This window comes from Micropterus dolomieu, linkage group LG11, assembly GCF_021292245.1.
Source record: "Micropterus dolomieu isolate WLL.071019.BEF.003 ecotype Adirondacks linkage group LG11, ASM2129224v1, whole genome shotgun sequence".
NCBI classification, from domain to species: Eukaryota; Metazoa; Chordata; class Actinopteri; order Centrarchiformes; family Centrarchidae; genus Micropterus; species Micropterus dolomieu.
Window position 1 is genome coordinate 16308016 of NC_060160.1, and position 18582 is coordinate 16326597.

The following is an 18582-nucleotide window of genomic DNA, read 5'->3' on the forward strand; positions in this document are numbered from 1 at the left end:
GATACAAAATGTGCTGTGGCGGGGTTTAAATTTAGATGTATGCTAGGAGGTGGAGAAGCTCAATACTGCATTGTATTGCAGTCTGGAATGTCCACTCAGGGCCACAGTCGAGAGAGGCTAAAAGTTATTTAAATGAATGACGTGTAGTGTAGAGCAACATGGCTTTGGTTTTTAAGGATGATGTGTAGCAGTCATTTAGCCCATATTCACAAAATAGGGAAGAAATACCCAAAGCAGTTTTCCAGAGCCTGAGGTAACCTCTTCAAATTGCTTGTTTTGTCCAACCTAGCCAAAAATAAACCCTCAAATCTATGTATTTTGTGGTTATTTTAAAACCAGGAAAAGTAGCAAACTCTCACATTTGGGCTGAATCCAAGGAATGTTTTGCATCTTTGCTTGATTATCAAAAATTTTGTCGATTCATTTTTTTTTAATTCAACTAATTGCTTCAGCATAAAGTTCAACATCAATTAAACAAGCCCCAAACACAAATACTGTAAATTGATAGGATGGCTAGCATTGACCTCCCAGATGGTAAAAGTCATTATGTCAGATTTTACTTAAGAAATGGTAATAACATATTCTACGGCACTAAAGGGAGAGATTCTAGTCTGCGACTTTTCTGCCTCCATGAATATTTCACTCTGCAGAGTTAGGCAGAAACCAACAACTGCACTTGGTTTATCATGCATCTTTATAATTGTTTCTGTGTTAGTTGGTGGATTTAAGAAAACACAGACATACTACAATGCACACATTTGCCTTTTTTCATACTTTTCACAATTCCCTTTGTTTTTTTATTCACTTTTACTGCATTGAGTTGTTGATTATGCCAAATGCAAAATCAGTAACTGTGAAATTGAAACACTGTTCACGCTACAGTACAGACCTCTGTATCTATCAGCTCTTGAGGAAGCCTAGCTGTAAACAAAAAGCCGAATGACATCAGTGATGAAAATACTAATACAGTTTGAGAGTACAGTGGTGCATTAATTCACCGTCGCACCGGCTCTGAGGAACAACTCCAAGGTGACCTGGGCTAGGACATCCCTCCAAATTGCTTCATTGCAGAATCATTTTAATTTTCTGTGTGTAGCCCTGCATCTAGACAGTGGCGGTGAGTTATGAGCTTGCTGACCTGATGACAAAGCACGGCCACTTCCTGATGGTACGGTCAATAAACAGACAGGGTCGGAAAAAGACGCTCTCATCAGACTACCACCATCACTGCTTGATGTTGAACGAAGGAGAACGTGTCCCCTTCATTTAAATGCCCAGCATTTTTAAGCCGATGACAAGGTTAAATATTGGAAAATGCACAGCAAACAGGTTTACTGATATAAGGGTAACGCAAAATCAAAACCCTAGTGGAATCATAAATAGCGTAGACTAGTGCAAGGACAATTAGTTTATTAATCAGTCAAGTCATTCAAAACAAACTGATTCCACTTCAGATAAGTGATTGTTTACTAGAAATACAGTTACAGTTTGACAAAAGCAAAGACTTGCTTACATTTATGTTACTGTAAATTAAATTTACCTCAAATTCAATTTAGTTTTTTTTTTTTATATTATGTAATAATACATTAGATTCTGGTAACTTGTGATGGGCATTTATGTTTTCTGTTTTATGCAAAATTAAAAATCCCACCAGGACCTGCTGGAACTGATCTACCAAACCAGGCAGATGACAGTGCAAGTAGTTAAGTAAGTAAAAACCAGTATATGAAGGGAAGTTTATATGAAGGAATGATTATGTTTATGTATGAATGTGGAAATGGTTATGTTGCATTTTCCAGTCTGTGAGTGATTTCTGTCTCTGCTTGTAGCTATAGTAGAAAACATAAAAAACAGTTTTAGAAAGAAGAGTCATCAGTTTAGCACTAAAACATATATTAGTCATACTGTTATTACGCACTGCAGCCCTAGTGTAGATAAGACTGTATTTGTTCCTATAAACCAGCCATTTCTTGCACCTTGTACTTATTATGTGGTTCAAACGTCTTGCACACAATGTTTATACACCTCACCATCAATCACTCTTCTCTCTGCCATCCTGAACCTTTTGTACTTCCAATATAATGTCCTATTTAAAATGATTAACCGCTCCTTCGCCAGTGTAGTGTAACAAGCTCTGCGTGATTGAGGAGCTAGCATCTCTTTGAAGACCTTCTTAAAGAGGAGTACAAATAGTCAGTGCAGGTCAGGTGCAAAAAGTGTCATTAGGGGATAACTGCCCGCCACGTTTATTATTAACAATGTCCAGCATTGACAGTAATTCAGCAAAAACCCACCTATAAACTGAGTCAACTCGCCTGTTGGGGCTATTTTTAATCTTCCTAAGAGGTGGTCATAGTTAACAGTATTAATATTATATTAGCAATAAGTGTGTGGAGTTTAAAACGACAGGAAGTCAAATTATTTCATATTCCGTTATCACAACATCAGAGAGTAACGTTACAGCTCGTGAAGCTCAAATACTTTCCAACGTCAACGTCAGTTTTAACGTCACAAAATTAAGGTTTCAGAGACGATATGAAGCTCAACACAGCTGTAAATAGTTTTAAAATAGTAAGATAGGGGTTTCTTGTGTTGATAAGCTTCACTCTGCTCATTTTTTTTTAGCTGTGAGATGTAAATACTCACAGCGTGTGGCCGCAGACGTTCACCATCAGTTTCAGCGACGGGTTCCTGTATTTGGTTGTTTTGCATCTCGGACACCCCTGGTCGTCCATTTCTGTCTGTGCGGCACAAAGTAAGAAGCTTGAGAAAAACGTCAACAACTAGCAGCTCTCCTGTCACTTTCCCAGCGGCAAACTGCTGTGTTACACAGAGTGCGGTCCGACGGGAAACGCCACTAATAAGAGCTGTTCCTATTTAATGATCACCTCTACAGCAGTGGTGGTCACATTGTGGTGCTGGCACATCCAGGGGTCCCTGGGGAGTCTCAGGTGGTCTGAGATGAAAAAAGCTGAGTGGTTGATTTTCACTCACTCACACAAAAGTTGCATTTAGATAGAATGTTTAAAATGGCTGTTTTGACTATAGGTTTCCACTGTCTCCTCTGTGCAGCACCCTACAGATTACTCCCATATATTCCATGATCTAATGTAAGCCTGAACTTAAAACCAAAAAATATCCCCAGATGTTGTTCGCAGGGCTTCTGATATCATACAGTTTCTAGATGAATGTGTAACTGGGGGAAGTGGTTCACCAAGGGCATATCGTGTGATTTAGCCAATTATCTTAAATGAACAATGTGTAATGAAAAAAGAAAAAAAATGTGTATTATAACAGTAGCACTACCTTCAGGACAGGTTGGTCTACATTTAAATCCAGTCTTTTCAAGGGCTATAGCTCTGAAAACATGTATCACAATTATGAAAAGCACACAATGTTGTATGGATTTATTATATATCTATTCATATAGGCTAATGATATTTATTGACTATGTAGGCCTATATGTCAGCTATTGCAGACAAAGGTGGTCCACAAAGTTAGACTGCATTGCCACATTAGACAATTATAATTTGCTCAAACTCAAACAATATACAAACTTAGTTAAGTTAGCTTAGCTAAGTTTTCAAGTTAAGTTTTGACAGGATTAATATAATGCAAATAATACAAATATATCCTTTTACAGACTTATGTGCAGAACTGTACAGAAATATCACAGCATACATACTTACTGGCATTGAGTAAATGGTTTGAATTCGCATTCATGCAGTCATTAAGTAATAGCCTATGTTTATATGTATGGACTTGAGCTGACATTGCTTATTGTGATCTTTATGTGTTGTGACTTCATCCAATGTGGCTTGTGACAGACAAATTAGCACAAATTCCAATTTGTACAAATATTGCTGTAAGGGGTTGGATCTAACAGATGTGGGATTTGACAGTGAAATATCGACGAAAACTGAAAATGGAATATTTGTAAAATATAATATAAACTAAAGAGGGGAGTGCAACGTGCCTTTTGGAGTGGAGCATATCCGACAAATCCGGTCTCATGTTATTCAGCGTTTTGTGAGTTCATTAAAGATTGTCAAAATCATTCTATAACAATGATTAGTAGCCAGTAGTCCCATGAGTAGCCTGTTTTCCCCTTGGATGTGTCCAAACCTCTGGGAATAAAAATGCTTTTATGTTTCCACATAAAGCTAAGTCAGCTCCTGACAATACGGATATCCCGTTCCCACGATCCCAAAAGCACTCACCTTGCACAGGTGAGCTGCGGGAATACAGCCTACAAGTTATTTGACTGACAGCTGGAAACCAAACATTCGTGCCTCGAGTCCTGCTTGCTCCTCCCTTATGGGGCCCTCGGCGGCCAATAGCGTGGCTCTCCTGCCGATAGACCCCAGTGTGTCTCCTTCCAGCTCCAGTCCCCACAGAGTAAAAGTCACGTTGGGAGGGAAAGGGGAGAGAGATATCTACTTACAGCTGCTGTCAGATATCCGATCGCATTCGCATGGCGAGGAGGTAACCTGATCGAACTGGGAGGAGTGACTTTGCCAGGGAAGGCTTGAACAAAAAAATGTCTTCTTCTTCTGCCGGAGAAGTCACAACAGCAAACATCATCGACATCAAGAGGGAAAATGTGAAGGAGGTGGATACGCGGGAGTGCATCAAGCTTGTGGCGCTGGACGCGGCGGAGTTGTCCATGGAGCGCACGACTCCCAACACGGACGCGGTGCGCACGGAGCTGTTGGTGAGCGCCGCTTCCTCTCTGGCTTTCTCCCCGGAGCAAGTGGCGTGTGTCTGCGAGGCTTTGCAGCAGGGAGGCAATGTGGACCGGCTGGCCAGGTTCCTGTGGTCCCTGCCACAGAGTGACCTGCTACGCGGCAACGAAAGCATCCTGAAAGCCCAAGCTCTCGTTGCTTTCCACCAGGCTCGGTATCAGGAGCTGTACAGTATTCTGGAGAACCACAGCTTCAGCCCGTCCAACCACACCTTTCTGCAAGAGCTCTGGTACAAGGCCCGGTACACCGAGGCGGAGAAGGCGCGGGGGAGACCCCTAGGCGCCGTGGACAAGTACCGGATCCGGAGAAAGTACCCTCTCCCCAGGACTATCTGGGACGGCGAGGAGACTGTGTATTGTTTCAAGGAGAGGTCCCGAAACGCGCTGAAGGATCTGTATAATCAGAATAGGTACCCCTCTCCTACCGAGAAGCGAAATCTCGCCAAGATTACAGGACTCTCCTTGACCCAGGTCAGCAACTGGTTCAAAAACAGGAGACAGAGAGATAGAAACCCGTCCGAGGCACAATCAAAAAGGTGAGGCAACAAAAGGAACAAGCCACATAATCACATAAGTCTTTCAGCCAAATTATTAAAATGTTTCTTAAATGTTCTGTGCGTAAAAGGCGCATCAAAATAGACGCAGGCTAATTTTAACAAAGTATTTGGAAGCTTATTCCGAGGAAGGGCGCCTGTAGTTTGCAGCCATTAACACTCAAGTCACTGACTGACACTGCTCAGTGTATTTCATAATCTACCGTCGGCCTCGTTTATTAGATTTGACAATGTGAACCATTAACTGTTGATAATTAAGGGGGGAAATTGTGCGTAAAAGGGTTTGGAGCACGCTTTTAATGTTTTGAAATATGAAGCGGTCGCCATTCAGATCCGGTTTCAAGTGTGTTGGTGCTAAGGGGCATGGAAACTATAAGCCACAAAACAACATAGTAAGGCACGCTCCACTTTGATGAAACAATTAACAAGGTAACTTGAAAAGTTATTATTTTTTTAATTTCTTCCTCTCACTTTGTGGTGTGCGTGCGTGTTTGTGTGCGCACGAACTCAGGGGTGAACACGCGCAAACACACTAGCGCGCGCACGTGTTCCCAGCCCAGCACATACATCATTTTCGTTAACTCCCCCCCCCCCCACATACACACACACGCACACAGTCCTCTCAGACCAAAAAGGATCTCAGAGCCTCCAACAGCTACCGCGTTTCATTTCATAATCCCCCACACAAACAGACAGAAATACACCTTCTTTCATGTTTCTGTCTTTTTGAACAAAGCTGACACACACCTGGTGGAGGTGACCACTCTCTCTCTCTCTCTCTCTCTCTCTCACACACACACACACACACACACACACACACACACACACACACACAACACAATTAGGCATATATATTACCTTTAAGTTGCTACCTAAATTATTCAGAAACAACGTTTTATGTGGATATTTTGAACAAATCGTAATATAGGCCTATTTGAAGCAACTGGTCTCTATCTTTTCCTGGAAGTGGGGGTGAGACATTTTACTGTGTGTGTGTGTGCTGGAGGAGGTGCAGCTGTTTGAATCAGTCTTTAAAAAGAGTAGTTTATTAATAAGCTGTTTTGACTTCGTCTATATTGTTTTTTAAAACATAGTGGAAACAGAAAAATTGGGAATTTAAGTGACACTATTTAAGGAAGGGAGAAATGCTTAAATACTCTCAGCCATTTGTTTTCTCACACCACCAGTACTGGCATTTTGTCACACCAGAATTTATTGCGCCAAATGGTTGCATGGTTGTTGACTTTGGTTTGTTGTTGCCATTGCAGCTCTCCATGAGGTAGGAGAGGGCTATACATTCACAGACACAGCCTGCGCTTGAAAGCTGTGTAATAACACAGCAACAAACGTGACTCTGCCTGCTCTTTCTTTAGTGAGGGCAAATGTGGGTGGAAAGGAAATAAATGCCAATATATTACATTGTATATTATTTAATTGATATTGTAATAGGGCTTTAGAGTGTGTCCTATTTGTGTAGTAGGCTACACATGGGAGAAAAATACTTCATATGTATCAGGATCATACACATTTTCCAATCTTATTTTTATGAATTCAAAAAGTCGCTTAATTTCAGCTTTTTAATTCCTTTTTTGGTTTACATTTGTCATATTTTCTTTTCTTCCACAGTGAATCTGATGGAAACCACAGCACAGAGGATGAGTCCAGCAAAGGCCAGGAGGAGTTGTCTCCCCGTCCCCTCTCTAACTCCTCAGATGGAGTGATCACCCATGGGACCCTTCCCATTCAAACAGGGCCTCTGGACAGTGGGGTGGTCATCCAACAGATCGGGGACATCAAACTGCCCCCTGGATCCAGCACTGGCGGTCTCTACAACGGAGGTCTAGTGGCCAGTAACCACTCCTCCACAGTGTTTCACAATGGTGGCTCGTCTTACCTCCACACACCTGGGAACATCCTCTTCAACGGGCTCAATTTGGGAATCCAGCCCTTGGCCTTTAACCCTCTGAGGTCGTCTGGAGGAGTGCTGCTCGGGGGCTCTGGAGTGGACATGCAGATGCAGACAGGCCAGGAGAAGGGACTGGGCAGTTCTGCTGAGGACTCGACCCTGCAGTACGCCTCCTACTCAGGCTGTGCGAACGGAGCAGAGGTGAAGCTGGAGGGGATTCACACCATGGCTGCCCAGAATGGAGGCTCCTCTGTGCTCACGTTCAGCTCCTCATCAGGTGCGCTGCAGCTGGGTGGCTACAGTCTGATCCAGGTACCAAGCGGAGTCTCTGACAGCGATGGCAGCTCATTACTCAACAGCGACGTTGGTCTTCCTCCACTGCAGCTCTCTTCTGCCTCATCTTCCTCAACAATCACACAACAAGGTGGGTTTAGGAAACTATACAATTATTTAAACTTAATTTGTACTTGTTTGGTTGTAATAACCTTGTTATGTATGTATACTTGGCAGTTATATTTAGATACTGAGGCAGAAACGGGCAACAAGGACAAAATATTAATATTTAGTATTTATTAATAATGTGACAATTTGATTATGACTAATTGAACTTACAGAATTTCACCTTAATTAGGCTTAGGGGATATTGGCTAGTAATGGGGATATAATAGTTAAGGATTTAGAGGCATTCACTGTTCATTCTACCCTTTTTAAGCAGTCAAGTAAATTCATTAAAGTTAATCACTTTGCTATAATGCTGTTATGTAATGAAGCATAGAGACCAGGAACAGACAAATGCAAGGTCCATCACTGTATTAGAATAATCAAAATCCAGGCATCATCTACTCAACTCTTATATAAAAAATAACAATGTTATTTAGGCTACTTATATCTTCTATACTGGTAACCAATCACTGGTGCTCTCTGCCCTCCTTAAATGTTCTAGTGCAATGCTACACGTCCGTGGTGGTTTGTCAACAGGTCTCTCTACTACTTCCACCCACTATATCTGAGCTGCTTTATTCTTGGCTTGTCGGTGTTTGGGCCATAGCCCAAAGGGCTGATACTACACATAACACAGAGCAGGAGAAACAGGGAAGGGCCACACACACACACACACACACACACGCACACACACACAGAAGAGGTGGTCCTTTGAAAACCCCAGAGATGAATAAAAACAAGTTCTGAAGTCACCATCACTCATCATCACTGCACTCTTTATCTGCAGAGCAGGGAGGAAGAGAAATATGTTTCAGACAATCCGAGGCCATGAAACACACTAACAGGGAGTAAGCCTTTACAGCACTTACTTAGACATAAAGCAGAGAATCTCCAGCAGGGTGAATAATAACGAAAAACAGAAAATTGCAGCTTGCTGTTGAGTCCTGGTAGGCTTTTGCACTGGTCCTATGGGGCACTGCAGGGTCGGGCTTAAAGAGCACAGAGTGTGTGAGACACGCAACAGCAATTTTGGGGCCAAGGCCTGCTGTAAGAGAAACTGTGGGGAATGAGAAGGGGATCCAGCAGTGGGAATGGAATCTACTGTAGTCAAATTGATAGAGGTGGAGATACTGTATTGATGCATTGTTATATTACCACAGGTACCATGCCTTTGAACAATGTAGCAGTGAGTTCCTCCAGTGACGAATCGTTCCAGCAGCAGGACAAGCTGACCATGACGTCCCTGCACCACAGCACAATCCTCTACAACATGAGCAATGCCAGCCAGCCATCCATCAAGAAGGAGCCTCTGGAGGGAGGCGTCTACTCCTCGTTCCACCACGGGCTCCACCTGGACTCCAGCGGCCAGCTCAGCTACACCACCCCCAACTCAGAAGAGGTCCCTTCCAGCCAAGGTCCCGCCTCCACTACCGAGGTCCCCGTCATCAGCTCGTCCAGCCCTGAACCAGAGGTCTACACAACCCTCACTGTCAGCACGCCCCTGATGGCCCAAACGGACCCCAGTAGCCACCACCTCCAGCCCACAGAGTATCTCGGGGGCCACGAGGTCCGGGGGTCGTCACACCTGATGGGCTCCGGTATGAACACCAACTACATGAACCTTTCAGAGAACAAAGTGGACGGCTCAGCCTCAAGAGGCGTGAACGAGATGGTGCGGGTGATGTGTGGGGAGATGGAGGCCGTGGAGGGGAAGGAGCTAGCCAAACTACAGACAGTGCAGATGGAGGAGGACATGGCTGACCTTTAACCTCAAACCTCTCTCCTCGCAGAAGCACTCATGTCCACCCCAAGCAGTCATATGGTGAATCTTTTTACTTTTGTGTGCGCGTGTGTGTGTTTTTGTTTTTTGTTTTTCTACCATTAATTTCCTTTAAATGTTAAATTATTTGTGTTCATTTGACTTTTACAATGCACTCTAGTCAGATAGGTGCCCTGTGGGTGGGCATGATAAGTTTATCATGAAAGTAAAAAAAAAAAGTCTGACATGTTTTAAAAGCCCCGTTTGTAAGAAGGAACATTACAACTGTTACATGCTCACAGAAGAAGTTGCTGTATGCGCTTGAGCCGTGTTTAAATGTGCATTTTTATAGACAACACCTGCTACTTCCTGTTGAGTGGATTTGATCCGCAGAAGCAGGTGCTGGAATGCCTCGAGTCATGTGACCGGGATGTTCCTCCAAACTAAATGCGTCATCTGGGTCAAACCAAAAAGGTCATTCAGAAGGGGGAAGAGGGGAGAGAGCCTCTGTGAAAATGGTCAGTGAAAGAGCGACAGCTTTACAAAAGGACTGTGCATACAAACAAAGAATAGGCGATTAAACACACAAAGCTGCTGATATAGGAAAAAGTGTCCTTCAGTTATCACCTTAAATCCTCTGAATGCCTCTCAAGTCACTGCTTTTGTGCTTTATTACATACCAAATAAACTAGGAGTGTTGGGGACAGGGACTAGAGTTAAGACGAATGTGCCTTTCTGCTACTTACAAACAACTGGCATTGGTCTGTTTTGGCATTTGCACTACCATAATGACATTACAATGCACACTTTTCAAACAGCCTTCATGTTGCAGGGTTTGTCATGTGCGACAACACCTGAACAAATGCACACGATTTCAGCAATGACTCATATTTCAAGCCTCATCATCGATCTACGAGTCCAAGACCTGAATGATGTTCAAAAGATCACGCTGTCGGGTTCACGTGTTTGTTCATCATGTGTTGTTTATAATACTGCAAGTCATAGTATGTTAACTAGATGTGACGATGCTATACTATATCCTGTTTCATTTTGACGTGTCTCTCCAAATGTCAGTAATCATGAATGATATTTTTCTATAAAGGGATTGTAATAATTTCTCTTTGCATGGCGTCATAATGTTTTGGACTCTAGTGCCTTTTGCTTTTGTTTTGTTAATAACACTGAAGCGCAGTGATAGCGCTTGCGTTGGTGTGCAGGCAGTGACATTGCAGCTTCAGAGAATTACCGCCGCTGCTTGTACTGGCACATTTGCTGGGTGTCAGTTGAGGGAAAGACCAGGGAATGTGGAGCCCATTTGTCAAGTGTGTCCGGGTGCTTTTCAAAACAGGAGCCTAATTCCTCGCTGTCATACATGACCATAATAGCACATTTCAGCCTCGCAGCCAACTCACACCATGCACATCATTCAGTGCATCACACGTCTTCATACAAGTGGACTAGTTGTACTTTTCTTTGTCAGGATTTATGACATAATCCCATTAATTTGAATGGACATTTCAGTAGAAGTTTTGTCAGTGCTTTAATGTCATATACCAAAAATGAGTCGTGGGCAAATAGTAAAACAGATGGTCAATTGTTTTGGGGTTTTTTTAATCTTAGTTTGAATTATATGTTTGTTATCTGAAATTATGTGAATGTATTTTTCTAAATCTCCATACTGCAATAAAAGTTTATATTTATAAAAACATAAAACAGATTTTTTAACTTTTTCTAACTAATTTAGCCTCAAGATGACTGATAAAATTGAGGAATGATCTCTGAGGGTTTTAAACTTTTTAGGGACACAGCATGTCTGTTATGAATGTAAGTTTATGCCAGACAAAAAGCATATGTCTTCCCAACATTTAAGAGTCCCAAGCAGCCAAACTGTGAGGATGGGGGGGAGGCAAGCATGGTGCTGCTCTGTGCAAACCTGCAGTGATCGTTTGCACATGCCTGACAACCTGGAGTTCATTAGCCCTCCTTTTCTCATCTCAGCCCCTGTAATTCAAATAAACAGCAATGAGATTTCCAGAGGTAAAGCTCCTTTTGGGTGGGGGGTCTGCAGCTCCCCACAGCTCAGTCCAATCCAACGGCCTTTTCCCCCGAGCGAAGGCCGAACAAACCCCCCCAAACTTCAACATGTGGAAGAATGAATCTGAGGGGCTGTCACTCACAGACACTGAGTCTCTATCCAGCAAAGAGCCTGAACTCCTCTCCTGGCTTGAGGGGATTTTCCTTAAATTTATGACTTTCCACCCATTACTTGTTCACTCAGGGGGCACCCGACCAAACCAGCAAGGAGAGATAAGATTTGAATTAAGAATTTGACAAATGTATGAACAGCAGGGGATTTTATTTTATTCACAGCGTGTCCGTGGTGGATTTTAGAAGTTGTCCTCTAGGTGGATCCTAGCTGGAGGAGTTATATATGATCTAACTGATGACCTAAATAAACAGAGGCTGTTTGTCTGTGCTCACTGTTGAGGCACAGAGAGAGAGAAGAAAAAAATGTGAGAGACTAGCGAGAAAGGGAGGGAGAGGCAGGCAACCGGGCTAAAGTTACCTGTGCACAGGTGACCTCGTCGCCATGGGCAGTGGATTAGCTGATTGTTAGGTATCAGGTAACTCCTCCTGTAATATTGAAGAGGGTGAAAACAGCTTTGTTGGAGCCCAGAACAATATCCCATTCGCAGTAGGAGCCCCGTGGTCTGTGGGTCTCACGGAGAGGGGGCCACAGAAAACTCCAAATTCCACCTTTGTATTGTGCCTATAAATTAGAAAAGAAAGGAGCACAATTGTTCCCTCAGAGAAGATGTGTATTCATGGGGAATGGGGACGGGTAGTTGCTGGATTTTAAAAGTTCACTGCTTCCTTTAGGTGTGAAAATCCGGACATCCCCATATCTAAATAGTAGGTGATCATTTTTGTCCACGATTTCAAACTTGCAACGTAAAACATACTTGGGTGTGCAGTAAAAACGAGGGAACTCCCCGAGAACTGTGGCCTTATTAAAAACACTGACCTCTGATCTTTCAGATGGTTTCAAAGCTGACATTTAATGCGGCGCAGCAGACTGCAAGCCATATGTAACATGACCTGGGGAGCACGGTACTCCACAGCTCCACGTCCCACTAATGAGAGGGCAGGGGTCAGCGGGTACCAGTCTGCTCACACAGACCCACCACTACTGGCCAAGGAGTTCTGCCTCCTGGCAGAAACTAAATCTACTACTGGCTCTCCCATGCTTGTGGAAAGTAGGTGGTGTTTATGAACTAGAAGGGAAATAAACATCTTCAACCCCCTTGTAGATTTTTCTCTTACCACTTAAAATAATTGAGTTGTTGCTTGGCAGGGTAGATGGTATGTGCACATGTCCACTTCATCATCCAGTGTGGGAAAGGGAAGATGCAACCAGCATGATTCACTGGTTTGTTCAGGACTACAAGGACAGAAAAGTTATAAGGATGGTTTGAAGTGTACGTGTGTGCTGCCTCCCAGCTGCCTGTGTGTGTGCCCCTCTCACACACACACACAGGCAGCTGGGAGGCAGCATCACGTCCATACCACAGTGGCCATAACGGTATTTCCCAAATAGAGAAACCAGCAACAGGGGCAGAGCGAAGATCACTGAACACACACACACACACCTGCTGCTGCTCAACTGTCTGCCTTCTCAAACTTCATCATTTGCCAAAACACACGCACCGACTCATCCTCTAAGGAGCCACACTGTGACTTGCATGAGAGCATTGTCATGGCGCCCCCTCCCTGCCAGCAGGCACACATGGTAGCAGCACATCCACGATTAAAAAACTCGCTCCCTTTGTTTGTTTATGTGTTTGTCTGCTCGCATAGTGTTTGTTAACTTACTGCAGCACAAAAAAAAAGAATTTCCCTAAAACAAATGTCTTCATCTATAAGCCCGGGGCGTGTTTACAGAGCAGAGCACTGTAAAAGCCTGGCAGTAATTGCATATTTGTGGAGGTGGTCCTCTGAGGAAATGCGTAATGATTTTGATGGGGGCTAACCCCAGCGCACTTGTACCAGGTCTAATTTTCCAACATGACAGGAAACTCTGTTAAGCTGATAATTGCAGCTCCAATTTCATTTAACTCACTCATGTCAACAGTTGTGTTTTGTTTTGAGGGAAGGAGCTGCCTTTTTTTGTTCAGTGCTTTTTTTCCCACCTCATGGAATAAACGGCTTTAACTGTTAATTAAAGACACATTTAGGACATCTGAAATTAACCGGAAACTCGAAAGCCAATGAAAAGCTACTGATTAGATTAATTAAGTTGCCCATAAATGTGAATTTAGTCAAATGTGAACAGCCAGTTGCAATATTTTTGTTATATTTGTGTTGTATTAAGTCGGTAAGAAAATAAAAAAACACAATAAAATGACTTTCCTCGGGTGTTTTTGAAAAACAGGCTTGACTTTAAGAGGTTGAGACGATCCGTTGTTTTTGTTATTGTTGATGTCCTTAATAAATAAATAAAATATATTTTGTTTGTTTGTTTTTTCACTAAGAAGGCACCGTTGGATGTTACCAAAAACCCTGGGTAGGCTACTAAATCTGAAATTTTTCACTTAATTTAAACAGTATCGGCTTTGTTCCCAGTCGATACAGCTGAAATAGCACTTTGGATTTAGATGGAGTGAAAACCATCTGTTCAGTGAGCCAATGATCGTTTCAGTTTTCCTCCGTATTTTCTAAAAAATAAAGCCTCCAATAGGAAACACGTTTTTGGTTTTTTTTTTGATGATGACATTTTTATGAAGTGCTTCGAGTTGAGACCTTTTTATTTCTTGCGTTTTCTCCCACGGGACTGGAGGGCAGCCTTTACGTTTCATTTCTTTTCCCATAATGCACGGTTGTTGCAACGCAAGTTGGGATGCAACTATTGCTCTAATTAATTTGTCGTTTTCACCTCCAAATTGCAATCACGAGGTGGGATCATGAGCAAGGGCCCACACACCTCCCGATTTCACTTATAGCTCTCATTAAACCAGATTAATGAGAAATGTCAAGAAAAGGTTGTTTTTCTCGGGGTGAAAACAGTCTGACTCATTTGAGTTTTTCCGGTAAAGCAATGACTAAAACTTGGAACATCCACTATATTTAGCAGCCCTGAGCTTCCAGGAGAGCCCTGGCTGAGTTGTTGTGGTTCATGCAGGCAACACACAGAGAAAAGGTTTGTAACGAGAGTAAGGAATCCCTGCTGCCTGTAAGTCCCACTTAGAAAGGAGTAACGAGTGATAGCCTACCAAAGTATTGCATTACTTGTCGGGGTATGAGGAGCCCAGCGCTGGCCGCGGCAGAGGCGGAGGCGGAGAGTCCACATCTTGAAATAATCTCGCCCCCCGGGCTGCTCGGGTTAAAGGAGGAGGCGCGGCGCAATGTGGTAGAGATATTAGAGAAACCCGAGAGCCGCTCATCAGACAGCTCATTTACTGAAGCACTGAGGTTTTACACACAGCCCGAGTGCAGCCCTATAGACCCCGAGCTAAAGTGGCCTGAGAGCCTCTGTGTCCACTGGAGATAATGCAGTTCAACGTTCACATTAGAAGATGTGCCGTTTTAATCTCCAGCAATGTGGCATACCTTGTTGAGCCAGTGCTGCCTGAATAAACAAGAAAATCCAGCTGTTTTTAATAATCAACTATGAATTTATAACATAATTGTAACATATCGTTGCAAAGGTCCAAGAATTTACTTTTTTATTCATTATTATAAAATGATCTGTGTCTGGTGTTCCTGCAAGCTAAAAATGTTAATAAAACTGTTGAAATTAACTCAAAGACCTCTCAGGTATTGTCAGATAACTGTGGCTCCAGGTGTGTTTCAGCCAATTATGTCATATTTCCTGTAGTCACACTTTAATGTCAGCACATTAATACATGAGTTAACCACAGAGATACAATTCGGGAGGAAATGGGCTCTTTAGCGCGAATAAATAGTACAACAAAATCATACCAAAAATTGAACATATGATACAGCTTTCACTGCAGTTTTTTTTAATTTTACACTATACATAACAAGCATTTTCAACCTAAAATAATAATCCCATGGTCAGACCGGACGTCATTAATCTCCTATTCTGCTTGAATTGCATCTATAATTTTTTTTATCGTCTAAACAAATCGCCTACCCATATTCCCAATATTAAGATGCATTTCTTTTTTGTATTTTAACTTTTTTAAAACATCTAAACCCTGTCCACAACATCTTGCATGTTAAATGTAAATTTCACATAGAGTGGAGCTGTTCAGAACAGATCTGTTTTTTCAGCTGTCTGTCGCCACAAAAACAAACATTGAAAGCATTTTATCTTTATGGTAAAAAAAAAAATCCTTTTGGAGAGGGATCATCTTCTCAAAACGTTTTGTGTGAATTTGTTTAAGTTAGATATTATTTTCTAGGTCAACTCTTGTTCCTTAACATATTGAAGCGGGAGTTTAGTTTCAGACTCTGGTGCAGATAAAGAAATTTGATCTATATGGCTCAAACCAACAACTGCACCACCAAGAACCAGTGTCGCAGAGAACTCATTTACTAATGGATTGGTTTAGTGTTTCACCCCTCAGAAAACACTGGAGCCAGTGCGGTGCCCGTCTAATCCTTGAAATATAAATGTTGGATGGAGGCTGGAAGGACCTCTTCAAAAACACGTGATGGGAAAGCACAGAGGCCTTTCTGTGCATGCGTTATTTTAGCCATTAATTTTGCCAAGTTATACTAAGTGTGAAAGTGTGAAGGCTGCTGAAATTGTGCGATGTGTCTGTCTGTTATTTCCAATCCTGAAGATGTTTGTCAGATTGTCCAGTAAGCTTAGGCCATGTGGTATTTCATATCAGCCCCTCTCTCTCTCTCTCTCACTCACTCACTCACTGTCTCTCACACACACACACACACACTCTCTCTCTCTCTCTCTCTCTCTGACTCTCTCTCTCTCTCTCTTAACTGGCGGTGTTCCTACTGGTGGTCTATGTCCCATAACACCTGCGGCAGGTAGAAGAGGTTTCTCATATAAAAGGCGTACGTAAGAGCGCGCATGGACCCAACTATCACAGGAACTTCTTAAATTACATCACCTTGTAAAATTCTTCAGTAATTAATAGACTATGAAAGGGAGCACAACAAAATGTTCAATCTGCATGTAATTAAGGTGGCGGGCGTCAAACGTGATTAGCTGTGATGATACATACACATCCAGCTGGCGAATAAGAACAAAAAACAAACAAACAAAACAAAAATGAATTACGATTTTAAATTTTATGCAGTCGTTTTTTAATTGTCAAAATGCTCTGTTGCCCACTGCGGTCAGTTTATCACGTGGCCTATTTTAAACATGTCCCAAAGATGTTTCAGCCTTCAAAAGCAGATAGGCTAAACTTTCCTTCACAAATGAAACGCTTTGTGTTTTTGTGGGTTTACCCTCCACTGACTGTGATTACTGATATCGTATGGGGGGGATGCAGTGTGTGGTTTTGGCCCACATGGGAACTCTTGAAGCCCATATAGTCACCGCCATTACAGAAGATGTATATTCAGAACATGTTAATACGGCTTTTTAAGAGGTCTGTAATAATTGATTAGTGTTTAGGTGCTGCTCTGCTCCCTCAGCTGAATCTGGAGAGGGACTGTGGGGGCGGGAGGTGGGAGCGCTCCTATTTCAGCCCCTGACGCACTGCCTCTGGGGAGGAAACGGAGCTGCAAACTCAGTCCTGCTCTGCTGTACACGGTTCAGGGCAGAGGGAGAGCCAATCACCGAAACGCACAGGCTCCCTTTAAGCCTGACATATCTCCAACAGGAACAAATTGTCCCAACAATCAACAACCCAATCTGCTGCGCGCATCAGGGGCTGGAGTAGAGTGGATAGCCTATAGGCCTGTGCCGCGCGGACGGATTGCGCTGGATTGCATCGCGACAATAAACTAAAAGAAACACAAAAACAATTTAACGACAGCTACCGTGTTGGATACCAACGTTCTGACGGACGGAGGAGCGAGCTCGGACATCATGTCTATATTACCGTCCTTCGGGTTTACGCAGGAGCAAGTGGCGTGCGTTTGCGAGGTGTTGCAGCAGGGAGGGAACCTAGAGAGGCTCGGCCGCTTCCTGTGGTCTCTACCCGCCTGTGACCACCTCCACAAGAACGAAAGCGTCCTCAAAGCTAAAGCGGTGGTGGCCTTTCATCGGGGGAATTTCAGGGAGCTCTACAAGATTCTGGAAAGCCACCAGTTTTCTCCGCACAACCACCCGAAGCTGCAGCAGCTCTGGCTGAAGGCGCACTACGTGGAGGCGGAGAAGCTGCGCGGCCGGCCGCTCGGAGCTGTAGGGAAGTACCGGGTGCGGAGGAAATTCCCGCTGCCCCGCACGATATGGGACGGCGAGGAGACCAGCTACTGCTTTAAGGAGAAATCCAGGGGCGTCCTGAGAGAGTGGTACACACACAACCCTTACCCGTCCCCGCGGGAAAAGAGAGAGCTGGCCGAGGCCACAGGACTGACCACCACGCAGGTCAGCAACTGGTTCAAAAACAGACGGCAGAGAGACAGAGCCGCAGAGGCTAAAGAGAGGTACGTTTCACTCACGCAGCCACGGTGCTGCTTGATATTTTTAAAGACATTTACATTATTATTATAATTTTTTGCACGTTTCCAGAGCAAATAAAGGTTTGACATAAAAGGCCTAGCCTAAGTCAAAAATGTGGATACAAGCAACTAAAGTCCAGAAACACAGGAGGCACAGAGCTCCAACGAGTACCACTGACATGAATTGGCAAAGCAGAGAAATACATAGAATAGCATTTCTGACAGGAATCGTTTTATTTCAGATTAGTTTGAAATTATTTATTCGTTCTGGATATGTTTAGTCCCCCAAATCAGTCACGTCCTGATGATGGGTAAACAGAGGCCTGTTGTTGACAAATGATGGACTTTCTTCTACAAAAGCAGTCCCATTTGACTTGTACTACCCTGAATTACAACCTAAACTACAAAACATCCCGCTTCAGAAATGGAGAGAATGTTGTTATTTGTTGTTATTTAATAACATGGGAAAATACAAAAGCAACATGGTCACATTTTTTGAGAACTACTTTTGAGATATGTGTTAAAAGTTAAATTGGGTCACAATATAAAATAACGCACATGACACTTCTTAGAACAT

At 43.1% G+C, this 18582-nt stretch overlaps 3 protein-coding genes across 4 annotated transcripts in view; 2 read left to right on the forward strand and 1 right to left on the reverse strand.

Moving 5' to 3' along the window:
- Nucleotides 1–2841, reverse strand: part of mnat1 (MNAT1 component of CDK activating kinase) — a 32427-nt gene extending 29586 nt beyond the window's left edge. Inside the window, exon 1 of the mRNA XM_046062074.1 lies at nt 2647–2841. Coding sequence (XP_045918030.1) covers nt 2647–2735 — 89 coding nt within the window. The 5' untranslated portion in view covers nt 2736–2841. The remainder of the gene's footprint in view (nt 1–2646) is intronic.
- Nucleotides 2842–4540: 1699 nt separating this feature from the next.
- Nucleotides 4541–10998, forward strand: six4a (SIX homeobox 4a). 2 transcript variants are annotated; one of them, XR_006826963.1, is made up of 4 exons: nt 4541–5280; nt 6925–7628; nt 8806–9467; nt 9757–10998. XR_006826963.1 is itself a non-coding variant. In XM_046061688.1 (3 exons), exons 1-3 carry the CDS (start codon nt 4541–4543, stop codon nt 9411–9413), a joined length of 2052 nt encoding a protein of 683 aa, XP_045917644.1. In that variant the 3' UTR covers nt 9414–10998. The 2 variants fall into 2 exon arrangements, 1 of the variants encoding a protein (XP_045917644.1); XM_046061688.1 differs by having other exon boundaries at nt 8806–10998.
- A 6310-nt stretch (nt 10999–17308) lies between these two features.
- LOC123979413 (homeobox protein six1b-like) lies at nt 17309–18097 on the forward strand. Its single transcript, XM_046063326.1, has 2 exons — nt 17309–17990; nt 18076–18097. The coding sequence occupies exons 1-2, from the start codon at nt 17431–17433 to the stop codon at nt 18095–18097; spliced, it is 582 nt and encodes a 193-aa protein (XP_045919282.1). The 5' UTR covers nt 17309–17430.
- The last annotated feature ends 485 nt before the right edge of the window (nt 18098–18582 follow it).

What these genes read in the sequence shown, in the direction of transcription:
- six4a (XM_046061688.1), top strand. Translation starts at nt 4,541, where the DNA reads ATGTCTTCTTCTTCTGCCGGAGAAGTCACAACAGCAAACATCATCGAC. An exon ending in TCCGAGGCACAATCAAAAAG is followed by an intron (nt 5,281 to 6,924) that starts GTGAGGCAACAA and finishes TTTCTTCCACAG; the next exon opens with TGAATCTGATGGAAACCACA. An exon ending in CTCAACAATCACACAACAAG is followed by an intron (nt 7,629 to 8,805) that starts GTGGGTTTAGGA and finishes ATATTACCACAG; the next exon opens with GTACCATGCCTTTGAACAAT.
- LOC123979413 (XM_046063326.1), top strand. Translation starts at nt 17,431, where the DNA reads ATGTCTATATTACCGTCCTTCGGGTTTACGCAGGAGCAAGTGGCGTGC. An exon ending in GCCGCAGAGGCTAAAGAGAG is followed by an intron (nt 17,991 to 18,075) that starts GTACGTTTCACT and finishes GCACGTTTCCAG; the next exon opens with AGCAAATAAAGGTTTGACAT.